General features: G+C 42.7%; 1 protein-coding gene across 16 annotated transcripts in view; it reads left to right on the forward strand.

The window, feature by feature from the left end:
• The window catches only part of CCNY (cyclin Y), a 223,575-nt gene that overhangs the window by 137,135 nt on the left and 71,685 nt on the right, over nt 1-14,755 (forward strand). For 13 of the 16 annotated variants that reach the window (XM_015455797.4, XM_005564991.5, XM_074001413.1 and 10 more), the window contains one exon: nt 127-201. The exons of 2 other annotated variants lie outside the window; for them this stretch is intronic. In XM_015455797.4, the coding sequence (XP_015311283.1) occupies nt 127-201 (75 nt within the window). Of the gene's footprint in view, nt 1-126; nt 202-14,755 lie in introns of those variants that run through there. One more of the 16 variants, XM_015455800.4, reaches the window with a different exon arrangement.

A 14,755-nucleotide genomic window follows, 5' to 3' on the forward strand; every position in this document is an offset into this window, starting at 1 on the left:
TAGCTATAGGTTTCCAGAATCCTTGAATGTATTAGCAATTTAAAGTTGGAAAAGAATTGAGTCAATCTTGGTTCCTCTTAGTTATCAGATGGTTTATTCATATAATTTCTTTTCCTTTCTTTAAAGATTTGAACATGGAATTCAATCCTTCAGATCATCCTCGGGCCAGCACAATATTCCTCAGTAAATCTCAGACAGACGGTAGGTCCTTAATTTATGCTTCTTTTTTTAAAAAAGGCTTATGTTGGTACTTCGCCTAGTTTTGATTTCTCACTAGATTTAATTTTCAATATGAAATAGAGTCCCTTTAGTGACCCACACATATACTGTTTAATGGTAGTTCTTTGGGGATTTTTTTCTTTTGCAGTGTTTTTAGAATTTCCTATTTGAAGCATCTATCCTCATTTTGTTAATCAGCTGTATTATTTCTACATACATTGTGTCATGAGAGTTTCTACCCTAAGAGTCAGAAATTTTCCTTTTAGAATTGATATTTGCATAATTTCTCACAAGATCAGAAGTATTTGTTAATTTAGACAGTGTGTAAAAGAAAGCAAAATATAATCCTTAAATAAAAGTACCACTAACTAGCTCTGTTGTGTCAGTTGAGAGCTGAATTGAACCCGTACACTAGGTGCAGATGTTTTCTTCTCTCTTTTTTTTTTTTTTTGCCACCTCTATAATAATAACAACAATATCTAAGTTTATTCTTATAGATCATACAATCTTTGTGGTTCATCCCAAGTGTGTGTGGAATTTCTCCTAGGGATTTTCTCTCTTTTCAGCCCCTTCCCTGGGCCTTGGCTGCAAAAGAGAGAAAAGATAAAACTTACACAATGTGGCAAACACACATCTTCATTGGATTCCTATAGAAAAAGGTGGCAGGAGAAACTTGTTAAATGATGACATCGTGACCAGGATATTACTTTAGGATGCTGGAGTCCTGCATGATTCTATCCCTAACTTTTTGGGCAATTGCTAAGCTTTAATTCAGAGAAGATCCTAAATGGACCAGAAAATAACTAAACATGTTTAAGATAGTAAGTTCATATATGAGAATTGATAACACTTCAGTAACAGTTAGATAACAATTTTGGCAAGGTATAGTGCTGATTTAATATTATTGGGAATCTTTGGTTAAGCAAGACACTGACTTGATTTGAAAGAGTTTTATGTGTTTATGAAAAGTAAACATTTCCAAGAATAAATTAGTATAGGCATCAAGTATTTAGGTTGGTCCAAAAGTAATTTCGGTTTTTGCCGTTAAAAGTAATGGCAAAACTGAAGTAAGTTTTCGGTGTGCTGGATACAAAAGAAACATTTTTTTTCCTCTGGTGAAGCAGGAAGCCATTGGGAGGGGTGGGATAATACAAAGGAAGGAGAGTGGCAGTGAAGATGGGTGTTTAGAACCATGAAAAATGAGGGTCAAAACCAAGTTTTGCAGACACTTACTGATAGTACTATAAAAACAAGAAACAAAGTTGGCTTACTTTCAGGTTTCATTCTTGCTTCTTGTGAACTCAGGGTGCAGACCAACTTCATTCAGAAGATGTGCTAACAAGATTCCCATGAAATTGCATTAGAGCTTCTAAGTGGATTTCCCAAATCTTGGTTGTCCTGGTAGAAGGAAACTTGACCTAAGTCAGGGTTGTTCCATACTTAGCTTAGGGAACTCTGTCTTCCCTCGTCACCTTTGCACTAGATATCTTTCCCTTTCCTCTTCTGGAACATCAGGGCATCAATTACTCTGACCTCTCTGTTTATTGCTTCAGTTTCTTTTTAAATGCTGGATCTTTCTACTCAACATGTAAACATACACGAGTCTCACAGAAAAAGGGAAAATAACCAATATCTCTCTTCAGGTGAAAGCTTCTACGCCATTTCTACCTCTCTACCTGTCCACTCTCCCATTGGGAACTTCCTCCTACCCCTGCCATTCTGTGGAGCATTGCGGTAGAGTGACCTAAGGACATTTTCTCTTCTTGGGCTATTGCCCACATATGTGGCACTTGCTGTCGCCAAGAATTCCGTGCTTTTAAAAAACTTTTTGGCCTTCTGTTTTCAAATGGGCAAGTTGCTGAAATTAAGTGCCTCTAATGAACAATTGCTTTATAAATAATTAGAAAAAAATCAATTTTAAAAATAGGTTTGGTAACTTTAATGAATTAATTATTTGGTGACATGATAATCAGAGAATTGGCTACTTGGTGAATTGGCTTTTGGCAAATTGGTCCTGAGAAATCCTGCCCTTCTGAAAGCTCCTTCTGAGACATCTTCATAAACTTCTATTTGTCTCTCTAATGTAGTATTTCCCAGGGTCTCTCCTTTACCCTCTTACCTTTTTGATTTGCACACAGTTCCTCATGGCATTTGTGTTAACTGTCATGTCTAACCATATTTTTCTCTGTACTGTTCAAAATGCATGTATTCAACTGCCTGCTGGACATCTTTCCAGTGAAGGCTGTAGGTTCCCCTGACTCAGTATGTCCCAGACAGAACTTAAGAATTCCAGTTGACTTTCTGCATTGTCTACCCTGCCCAGGTCCCTAAGCCAAGGAGGGCTTTGGATTTTCCTAGACTCTCCTCTTCTCAGAGGTGGGCGGCGGTGCTGGAGATACATTTCTTCCCAGTTCCAGGTTCAGTGACATCGTATTGGTGGCATGAAATAGCCATAGTCAGAGTATTTACACCATGGAAATTGGCGAATGCTACAAATCAGAGCGTTTTTAAAACACATGACTGTTAAACATTTACTAGCACACCATTGCATCCAGGCATTCCAAGGTGTACTCAGTTTCATCTCTTACCCAGCCTTGAACCTGACCACTATTTCCTATTGCAGTTGCTGCCGCCTTAGTTCAGACTCAGTTCCCCACCTGTGTTACTGCAGCAGTCTCTAGACTGGGCTCCCTGCCCTTGACCTCATCCCTCTCTAGTCCCGGGTCTATGCTGCCGCTAGCTAACAGGACTTCCCATGAGTCAGATATGATTGTGCCACTGGCTTCCTTAACCTTTCTTAAGGGCTCCCCAGTTGCTTTAGAGTTAAATTTCAAACATCTTAGCATGGAATATGAGGCCCATCGTGATCCAGCCTCTGCCTTCCTTCCCAGCAACTTCCTCTCTTCTTTGTGTACTTCTGAGCTTCCGCCATACTGAAATCACTTGCTTCCTCAAGTCTGCCACTTGCCTTACACATGGATTTCTCCTCCCCTTTTTCACACAGCTGATTTCTTCTGTCCTCCAGGCTCCTCCTGCTGTTACTTCCTCCTTGAGGGTCTCTTTGACCCATCAGGCTGGGTTGAGTGGACCCTTGGTGAGCTCCCATAGGAGTAGCCTGTGGATCTTTCTTCATCGTCAGCACCGTACTGTGGAATTTAAAACGACCTTTTTGTCTTTGCCACCCACTAGCCCCTAGAGGAAAAGGCATGTGATACTGGATGTCAGTATTCCTTGTGCCAACCTGACTGATTGAAAGAAGGAAGATGACAAAACCCGGAAACATTCTTGATTTGATTGTGATAATTCGTCACTTGGGTAAACTTATATTTCCATTACAGGACCACAGCTGTGGATCTTCTACTGTATTTTTTTTTCTAATTGGAAGAAATGTAGTCTGAGACAATAATGCATACTTCTGGTAGAGTCCTTTCTTTTGAATCTGGTGATCTCTTTCCTTCATTCAGGTTGATGTACTTCGACAGTAGTTTAGATTCGATTTGTGGATAGGAAGCCATGGTTGGGATGAGGACAGTCATGTTAGGGCAGCTGTTGCTTGGACCACAGACATGCAGCTCCTGGGTCTTGACAGCTCTGTGTTTCTGCAGACCCCACATTCTCTTTCCCCTCAGCACTTTATGATCTGACAAACAAGTTGTCGGCCATGCATCCCACCTCCCAGCTGTTCACTAGACTGATTTAGATGGCACCTGCATGATGTCGTCAGAGTTTTCGTGATTGCTGAATTCCTTTTCCTTCTGGATATCCAAGAGATTTAGGCTGGACATGGAACTTTTTTCTTGTTCCAAGCAGGAGAATAGAAACTCCAACAAATTGAGTAAGTAGCCTGCTCATCAGACCCCTCCAGAGGCTGAAGGTAAGGGTATTTTATTCAAAACCAGAGTGACTGCTTTCTTTCTTCACACAAAGAGGATGGCATTGCAGACTTTGTACAGGAGCCGTTCAGCAAAGAAGGGACCAAGAGTTCCTCCTGGGGGTAGAGAAATTTGCCAGGCCAGAGAGAAAAGTTTGAGGCCTGCCACGGTTTTTCATGCTACTCTCATTACTTGTGGGGAAGAATTGTAGTTCCTCGTGTCCTTTCCTTTTCTGTACTTATTTTAGTTAATCATTTTCAAAGATGTGAGAGCTTAATATTCTTAAATAATATGAGAAAGCAGCCAAGCCACATCTTTTTCCTTTTAATTAGTATGATTTTTAGAGATTTATTGTCTTAACAAAGAATTTGGAGGAAAAAACCCTAAGTGTGAGAAATCTATGTTTCTCAGGAGTCCCTTGAAATAATTAAAGGAATAAAAACTGTCCGTCCCTTGAGTGACTTGAAGCCAAAGTAGAAACATTAAAATTCAGAAATAAAAATATGTCATAGTTTTTGTTGCACAACCTTTTAGAAATACAGAAATTGAAAAAATATTCTGTGGCTGTCCTCATTGGGGTGGTGTTTTGGTTCCTGGGCAGTGTTGAACTTTTGCATGGTGAAACAACCGCCCTTTTTGTTCTCCTTTTATCTAGCATTTGGGAGCAACTTTCCGCTGCCCTGTCGGAATCACTTGCCTCTGAGCGCTGTGATGACCTTGCTTTCCCCACCTCACTTGCATTCCCAGCTGTCTTTAGCTCCTTTGTGTGTGCAGATGCTGAGATGCCCCTTTCTCTAGCTGCCCTTAGTTGCTCGGTGTGTCTCCTTCAGGGCATGTCAAGTGCCATGGGGAAGACCTAAGCATACACCAGTGATTTTCATGCTTTGTTCCTTTGCTTACATACCATGGAAAACAATTTTGAAAAACTGAACTCCCTCAAGCATTTTTATGTTGACCTTAAAATTTTTTTACCTTATCAAAGCAAGCACATAATTTCTGATGTATTATAAACGTTGATATTTTAAAATAAACTGTCTTTCTTTAACAAATGTTTCAGATGAAATTTAATACCATAGTGATTTGATACCCATCAGTCCTTTAAAAATGTATGAACATGCTCCTCTCTAACAGTTGGAAATTTCGTATCACTCCTTTATCATCTTGAATTTGTATTTCCATTCTATTTTCTCCATAAAATTTTATAGTAGTATAATATATTTTGATTTTGGAAAGTCATTTATCACACTATCATATTCTTTTCTATAAAAATATGACCTAAGCTGGGCGCAGTGGCTCATGCCTGTAATCCCAGCACTGTGGGAGGCCGAGGCAAGCGGATCACGAGATCAGGAGATCAAGACCATCCTGGCTAAGAGTGAAACCCTGTCTCTACTAAAAATACAAAAAATTAGCCGGGCGTAGTGGCGGGCACCTGTACGTTTTAATGGATAATTATTAAACAGAAAAGTGAAATATTTTTTGGAAAAACATTTCTTGGTGAGATGCTTCTGTGGTTGGATATTACTTACTACTGAAATGAGGCAGTATTCATCATCAAAGCCTTTGTTTTTTTATTTGTTTGTTTTGTTTTGTTTTTGAGATGGAGTCTCGCTCTGTCGCCCAGGCTGGAGTGCAGTGGCACGATCTTGGCTCACTGCAAGCTCCACCTTCCGGGTTCACACCATTCTCCTGCCTCAGTCTGCCGAGTAGCTGGGACTACAGGCGCCCGCCACCACGCCCAGCTAATTTTTTGTATTTTTAGTAGAGACAGGGTTTCACCGTGTTAGCCAGGATGGTCTCGAACTCCTGACCTCGTGATCCTCCCACCTTGGCCTCCCAAAGTGCTGGGATTACAGATGAGAGCCACCGCACCCGGCCAAGCCTTTGTTTTTATAGATGTAAGTGCTGAGGAACTTTGTTCATCTATATAAGTAGATGGAAATAGAGTTTTATTATAGTCATATCATTGAATTCTTTCTACTTCGTCTAGTTTATATGTCGAAAAATCTTCAAGGGATTTATCAACCAAAATAATTCCTAATAATCAGCTACCGTTCAGTTTTGTTCCCCTTCAGTTTTATTGACAGTAGAGAACTGGAATCTATTTGATTTGCAAAAGAGTTACTCAGTTAGAGGAGTCCCTCATTTTTACAGTTTCTGGGAAGTACATCGAAAAAGGTTTACCAACTGTAACACATGACTTTTAATTATATCTACTACTCTTTATATTTGGTGGCACCTAGCTTAACCTGATACCCTTGGGAGCTTTGGGAGAATAAATCTAGGCTTCATCTTAGAACACCTTCCCTGACTGCTGCCCCACTGCAGTCTGCATGCCCCTCTGTCGCTGCAGAGATCTTCACTGTATCGTGATTTATTCCAAGTCTTCACGTTTACATATCTCTGCCATTCACAGTGCCAGACCCATAGAAAGAACTCAAATATATGTTGAATGGAGCAACCCCCACCTACTCTTTTCCTCTGAACTAATGTTTTCAGCTTCTCTTTTGTTTTAAATATATTTTCCTCAGAATGCTACAGGTTCTTCATATGACTTTGTTGGCAAAGCCAGGCATCATAGTCAATCCAGTCAGTCAAATCAGTCTTACTTTCTTTTTAATTAGATATTTATTTTTATTTTTGCCTGTCACACCTGTTTCTTATAATCAGTCTTACCTTCTGTCAGAAAAAGTCTGATTTTATTTTTCCAATTCACATAACATGTTAATGTGCATGCCCGTGGCTGCCTTTGTGCTTCTGATCATAAATGGCCAGACAGGTGCAGGGGAGTGCATGCCTGGCCAGCAGTCTGTGGTCTGCTGCACCTTCCCACCCTGCCCTGTGCCCTCCTGCTCTGCTGCCCTCGCTGCTTCCCGAGCTTTGCTTGGGAGTCTAACGCCTCAAGAGGCAGGTCCTGTTGGAAACCGTCCTCACTGTGATATCTGTAAACTCAGAGCCAGATGTCTTTCCAGCACCCCTCCAGGGAAAATCCATAGGACAAAGAAGCCTCCAGGTTGTGCCACGGGAGGCTGGCAGGAGAGGAAAGACACATGAACCTGGTTTGAAGGTGGTTACCACAACCCCAGTGGCTGTTTTCGTCTGGCGCCCCTGGAGGTTTTCACACCAGGTCAGTGCAGGTCCCAGCTCAGGTGTGCCTGCTTTTCTTTGTGAAGCTGTGAGGGAGGAATGTGGTTCCTGCATCACACCTCAGCCCTTTTAAAGGTCTCTTTGAATACTTGGTTTGGGGACCTTTGCTCTAGTCTAGCCCTAAGTTACTTGTGACAGACCATTTCAATAAATGAATTGCAAAAACTACTACCTCACCTGTCTTTCCCTCTAGTTTGGAGTGTGTGGAGGAGGGTGGGTACTCAAAAGCCATGAGTAATTGAGTGTGCAGACAGGTTCATTTGTGCGTGCTGGGCTGCCCATGCCCTCGCCAGCCTGTGGCCACCCCGGCGGCAGGGAACTAGCCTCTGGCTTCCAGTTAGGCAAGGCTCTAGGACCCAGCTCTGTCTTAGGCCCTTGCCTGCCATTAGTTGCATTTACAGTCACATAATCTCTTGGGTCATAACTTTCTATAAATTGACAGTGGGCACACCTGTCTCCTCAGACGATTGCTCTCCTGAAGCAGTAGGGTGAGTCCCAGGCACGCAACGAGCCCTCAGCAATGTCTGCTCATTACCTGTGATGTAACAGGTACTTTGGGATCCTCACTGGGGATCCCTTGAGCCAGCCTCTCCCAGGACCCCTGGCAAGGAGGAGCTACCCCGTCCTGGCACTGTAAGCATGCGTTCCAGAGGTGTTTCCTACCGCCTGGTAGGCAGCCAGTCTGGAAATCATACTTGCTCCTTTGGGGTTGGCATGTCCACATTAGAAGTCAGCATCTTTCCTCTCATGCCAGCTTTCTCTCCCTCATCATCTAATTTTTTTTTTTTTTTTTGAGACGCTCTGTCACCCAGGCTGGAGTGCAGTGGCATGATCCTGGCTCACTGCAAGCTCCTCCTGCTGGGTTCACGCCATTCTCCTGCCTCAGCCTCCCGAGTAGCTCGGACTACAGGCGCCTGCCACCACTCCTGACTTTTTTTTGTATTTTTAGTAGAGATAGGGTTTCACCGTGTTAGTCAGGATGGTCTCAATCTCCTGAACTCCTCTCCTCCTTCCTCACCTGGTCTGTGGCAAGGCCTTTTCCCAGCCTCCTGCCTCCATCATGTCCTGTCTCACCTTTCTTCCACGTGCCTGCAAGTGGAGCTTCTCTTAGGCTCCTCCCTGCCTGACCGTCTGTTTCCTCACCACTGGAACAGTGAGACGCCAGCACACACACACAGCCCTTTTCACCTTCTTGTGGGTCCCCTCCCCTGCAGGCCTGCAAGACCATCACCTGTGGGATGCTCTGCCCACAACACCTGCCCTCTGTCCCTGCTGACCCAATGGCTGCCTCATAGGTGATGCTCCCCTGTTTCCCTTCATTCCATTGATTCTGATAGACACCTTTTACTTGGCTAGAACACCTCTGAAATCAGCACAGTCAGTTACTTGCCAAAATTTAATTGGCGTTTTTTTTTTTTTTCTTTCGTAGTGACACATAGAGTAATGGTTTACCAGAAAATCAGTGGCATTACGTTCAATGCAGTTTGCATATTCCTCTGTGTGGTGGTGATTATTTTTATGGTATAGAAATAAATAGCCTGTTTATCTGCTGGATTGCATCTTGCTCATGGGTAGAAACTGTGCCTTTCAAATTCCACAGTCTCTGCAGTGGCTAGCACATAGAAGAAACTTTCAGGGACAGGGGAATGAAAGAATGAAGGCAGGGCATCATGACCCACCCTGAGCAGACCTGCCGTGGCACAGTGGCAGTCTTCCTGAGTAGTGGCTTTCTGTTTTGTGTTGCAGCTTTACCTTCTCCTACCTTCCCTAGCTTTGTTAGAAAACAACACATCCATTATTTAGGGACAGGAGGATGTAGATTTTTTTTAGGCTTAGGTGGTGTGTTTGGGCTTTCCTATTCTGGGTCAGAACTCATCATACCGTGCCACCCTCAGGCCAGCCCTCCCCTCTCCCCTCTGCAGTCTTCTCTTGAGGTGCATGGGGGAGGGGAGGGCAGGTGTCAGATCTCTTGGCCAGGTCTTACCCTGTAAGTCAGATGCACGGGAGAGGCGCTGTTTGGGTGCCGTGGCTCACTTTTCTTGGGAGCATCATCCAACTCCAGTATTTCGTCTCTTGGGCTTTCCAGTGTGGAGAAAGCTGCTGACATAGTACTAACTCAGATGAATCATTTAGACCCAGAATGTCAGTTTTCTCAGTATGCCTTTTATCATATCCTCTCTCCTGACCTGCCCTGTTCCCAGTCAGAACATTGCTCAGTGAGCACAGATCCAGAATAGAGGTTAGCAGGGATAATTCCCCCAGGCTGGGGGAGTTTGATGCCCTGTCTACCATAGCCTTGTCTTACTGTTAAACAGCGCTTGTGGCCTGCTGGTAGCCATAAACTCTTACTTTTCAGTTCTCTTTTTAAAAACTCTGAGCACCTGCATTTCCCCTTCAGTTGGCACAGACTGACAACCTTGTAAATACTTTTCATAGCTTACCATGTTTATAGCTTACCTTACGTGGCTGATGTTTTCAGCTGGCTGCCCTATGACATCTAGGGAGGCAGCTGAATTTCAGGATAATCTGATGCGGTCACCATATAAGAATAGTTAATGCCTTGGAATGATTGCCTGAAGATAGCGATCCTCTGGAATCAGACTGCCTGAACTGGAGGCTTAGATCTAACACTCTCCACATAATCTTGGTGCATATGATCCGTCCACATGATTTCCCTGAACCTCAATTTTATCACTGTAAAATGGAGTTAGTACCTCTTTGTGAGATTGTCAGGAGGACTAAATGCATAATCCATCAAAGCACCGAGTCCTGTACGTAAGACAGCATAAGTTCTCAGTAAATATAATCCTTACTCTGGAGTGTAGGTTCTCATTTGCTCAGTTGGGTTGGTTTCTACCCTGACTTGTGTCTGTGCCATCTTCTAGCTTGTCTGTGCTGACAGCTCCTCTCTGCTGACTGTGACACCTTGCACCAGAACACTGGGCCTGACCAGGAGGAGAAGGGATGGATGCCAGGACAAGAGTAGAGGGTGGCTTCTGTGCACTGCTGTGCCCAGTCCCATCTTTTTCTGTGTTTCTTTGATAAAGATAGATCATGGACCCCCGCATCTTAGAGTTGTTTCCAAGCTAGGCACAATGGCTCACTCCTGTAATCCCAGCACTTTGGGAGGCTGAGCGGGGAGGATTGCTTGAGCCCAGGAGTTCAAGACCAGCCTGGACAGCATAGTGAGACCCCCCCCGCCCCCGCCATGATTTCTACAAAAAAAAATAAAGATTAAAAAAAAAAAAAAAAGTTGCTTCAACACACGTTGGAAGCAAACCAGAAAGAGGCCAGGTCTGAAATTATGTCAGCCAGCATTTGATGGCAGCTCATTATAATAGAATACACAGCTCTTTAAGTCTCACTTTAAAAATAAAATGATAACCTCACCTCCACCCTGTGTCAGGATAGATTTCTGATGGATTGACTAGTGGTAGAGTGAATGTAACAAATACAATCATAATCATCTAGAAATAGTATACATGAATATTTAGTGTCAGAATGGGGAAGGGGCATGTAAGTTTGTAGAAGCAATGGAGGAAATTGCCTAAAAATGAAAACTCATGTCAAAATGCATCCTAACAATGAAATCATCAGTGATGGAAATATCACAATATATAGGAAAAAGGATTAATGCCTTTATGTATTAAAGAATTATTATACAATCAGTGAAAATGCTAACACACCAATAGAAAAATCGGCATATTTCTGTTGGCATGTTCATATATGAGCACATGTATACTTGCACGTATTTATATACAAATACATTCATATGCAAAAGTATCCATCATGCTTGCTTTGTGTGCATGCACACAAAAGAGGCTCAAAGGATACACATCAAAATATTAATAGTGATTGTCTCTGGATTATTGGATTAAACAGGTTGGGCCTCTCAAATTTGAAAATTTGAAATCTGAAATGCTCCAAGGTGGATCTGTAACTTACTGAGCACCAACCTGATGTTCAAAGGAAGTATTAATTGGAGCATTTTGGATTTCAGATTTTTGGATTTGGGATGCTCAAATAATGCAAAATTTCAAAATCTGATAAAAAAAGTTCTAAACCCACGCATTTCAGATAAGGGGTGGTAAGGATACTCAGTCTGTGTGTGTGTATGTTTTATGTATCTCTATGTTTTCCAAGCAAGCTTTTAATTTTTATTTGCAGTCACATTTTCTTGTTTATACAGCTCTGTATTTTCCAAATTTTCTGCAATAAGCATGCATTTCTTTTCAAATTAGCAGAAAGTTTTAAATGGATGCCACTTAGTTGAAGTTTCCATGCTTCTGAAGAAATCCTTTGGCTTTAGATATTCTCTATGGGAAACAGAAAACCTCTCGAGTGAGTTGGCAGCTTAGATGGATATTTGTTCTTTGAATGGTTTTCTTGTTATGTTCTTCCTTTGTCTGCTTCCTATTCTCTTCCCTGGAATTTTCTCCTCTCCATGACTGGCTGTGCCCTCAACATCTTAGAAGTGTTTCTGTGTCTTTTCATTTTTGTTCATTGGCTTTGCTTATTTAGATTTCACTTGGAATGCACAGAATGTCATGTTCCTCTGTGCCCAGATTTAGAAATAAGTGCAGGTCCGGGACAGTTCAGAGCAGGCCAGAGGTCTAATTGGAAGCTTCTTTCCTGCAGCACAGGAGGTGTGCCTCCGGGGGAAATGGCCACACCAGGATGCTTTGTTCTGAGCTCCAAAGTGTGGGTGATGTTCCTGCTACAGTGCACTTTGTGTCCTGGCCGTTTGTGTTCATGATGACCTCCCTGTCAGGACAGGAGCTCAGCAGGGCAGGAGCCTCCATGTGCACTCTGAACAGGTGCTCAACAGTTGTTTTGAATTGAGTGTGAATTCACTGAATTATTGAAAACTGTAGGAACTGTGTGGTAATCTCAAATTTACTATAAGAAAGTTAATAGTGAACTTTTAATTTTATTCTTCAAGGCCTGATCTTTGCTACCCACAGGAAAAAGGAAAGAGAAATGAAACATTTTCTTTTCAACCAGATCTTCGTGATCTGCATTGGAGATTAGCAATTAGCTTCGTATATCCAAACAAAATTCTATCATTCTTTAGTTGAATCCTGCCTCTTGTGTGGCCTGCCAGTCCTTCACATCCAGAGTAATCAGTTAAGTAGATTTTCTTTGTAGAATAGCACAGCTCTGTTCATACCTGGTTCTAATTGTCATTCTGTTTTTAAATGGGACTCGTTTTATGCAGATGCCAGAGGTGTCTGTTCACACCAGTGATGCTCCTGTTGGAGGGCGGGTATATAGAGGAAGGGGTCCTGCACGCGATCTCCTCTCTTCTTCTGGGCCCTCCCTTTCTTGGCCTGCTTGGGCTCTTCCCTTATTTGCCAAAGAAAGGATATCTTAGGTATCTTAGAACCTTTTTAGCACCAGCATCCTGTGGCTTGGTGGTGGCTAACACTTGCCATTGGAAGGTCGGTCTATTTTAGAAATGGAAGAGGAGAGTCAGGTGCGGTGGCTCATACCTGTAATCCCAAAACTTTGAGGGGTGACGAGACAGGAGGATTGCTTGAGCCCAGTAGTTCAATACCAGCCTGGGCAACATAGTGAGATCTCATCTCTAAAAAAAAAAAAAAAAAAAAATTGGAAATGGAAGAGGAGAAACCAAGGTAGTCTTTTAAATGCTGACCTATGACAGGAATCAGCTGAAATTGTGTTTAGATTGTTAATAAATCCTCATTAATAATCAGGCACTAGGTTGAAAGTTGTATTTTAAAGAGTCACTTGTGTGACATTGTGGCAAGAGAGTATCCCATAGCAACAAGTGTAATTTTGTTTGTCCCTCAGATTGCAAGCACTGCCTTTGACTCTCTTAACTCCCCATTTTATCAGGAGAAGACTTTTAATGCCAACTGTATTGTTTTTGCTGATTTTAGATGGCTTATTTTTTTCTTTTTTTTTTGAGACGGAGTCTCGCTCTGTCACCCAGGCTGGAGTGCAGTGGCCGGATCTCAGCTCACTGCAAGCTCCGCCTCCCGGGTTCACACCATTCTCCTGCCTCAGCCTCCCGAGTAGCTGGGACTACAGGCGCCTGCCACCTCGCCCAGCTAAGTTTTTGTATTTTTAGTAGAGACGGGGTTTCACCGTGTTAGCCAGGATGGTCTCGATCTCCTGACCTCGTGATCCGCCCGTCTCGGCCTCCCAAAGTGCTGGGATTACAGGCTTGAGCCACCTCGCCCGGCCTAGATGGCTTATTTTTAAAGCCACTGGTACATTTTCTGTTTACGTCGTTATGGACTGTCACTGTAGCCAATTAAAAATCCTCTTAACTATCATAGATTGTGCCAAAGGAGATTGCTATTATTCCTCTCCCAGGAAAGAAAAAATTTATGATCCGTATCAATTTATTGCCTGTTTTCCCTAAAGAAGCAAAACATGATTATTAGTTAATTCAGTTAGACATTAACTCAGAAAACTCCAGAGATTTTGATTGATATATTATAGTGACCAAAAATAGTGAAGTTTTAAAGATGACTGAAACCAGCTATTAGGAATGAGTTGGCATATTGCTTATACCATTACATAAAATAGCTAAAGCATTTTTAATTTCAGGCTGTACCCACATCAGCCTCAGTGGTTTCAAATTTATTTTAAAGCCAGATTTAGATTTGGGCAATTCTGTCAGTCGTTTCAGGTGTTATGCCACTGTAAAATATTCTGCTTATCACTGGGTGTGGTGGTTCATGCCTGTAATCCCAGCGCTTTGGGAGGCCGAGGCAGGCAGATCACTTGAGGTGAGGAGTTCGAGACCAGCCTGGCTGACATGGCAAAACCCTGTCTCTACTAAAAAATACAAAAAATTAGCTGGGTGTGGTGGTGCACCCCTATACTCCCAGCCACTTAGGAGGCTGAGGCAGGAGAATCGCTTGAACCTGGGAGGCGGAGTGAGTCAGCTTACTTCCCTCCAGCCTGGACAGCAGAGCGAGACTCAAAAAAATAAAAAATAAAAAATAAAAGATTCTACTTATCTTATTCCCCCATAGTAATGTCTTGGTTGTGCTCCAGCTAGCTTAGGGGAAAAGGAGTAATTAATTTTAAGGGCACTGAGGGTATCTCAGACAGCTCACAAATTGGTGGAACTGGGTACTAAAAGCCATTAGGACTAAGGTGCCCATCTCCCTCTGCCATGCTTCTCTGCATGGCAGCTGTGTGGGGGGTCCAGGAATCATAAGACATAAAATACAGTCACACTCATGACTGTAACTTACTACAATGCAAGCGCATGAGGGAAACTCAGTACAGGGAAGAGGTGCATGGGGCGAGTCCTCGCCCATGGAGCTGCACAGGTTGCACTTCATCCCCCCATTCACAAATGAGTTGTGAAAACAACTGTGGAATGTTGTCAGCCAGGGAAACTCCTGGGTAGAAACCCAGCACCCAGGATTTTTATGGAGGACTGCTTATGTAAGAAGGCTCTGCCTGTTAAGTACCAAAGTTCCAGACTCCCAGAAGGAAATAAACCATACTGTATGCGGCATAGAGCATATTGT

Source organism: Macaca fascicularis, chromosome 9 (assembly GCF_037993035.2).
Source record: "Macaca fascicularis isolate 582-1 chromosome 9, T2T-MFA8v1.1".
NCBI classification, from domain to species: domain Eukaryota; kingdom Metazoa; phylum Chordata; class Mammalia; order Primates; family Cercopithecidae; genus Macaca; species Macaca fascicularis.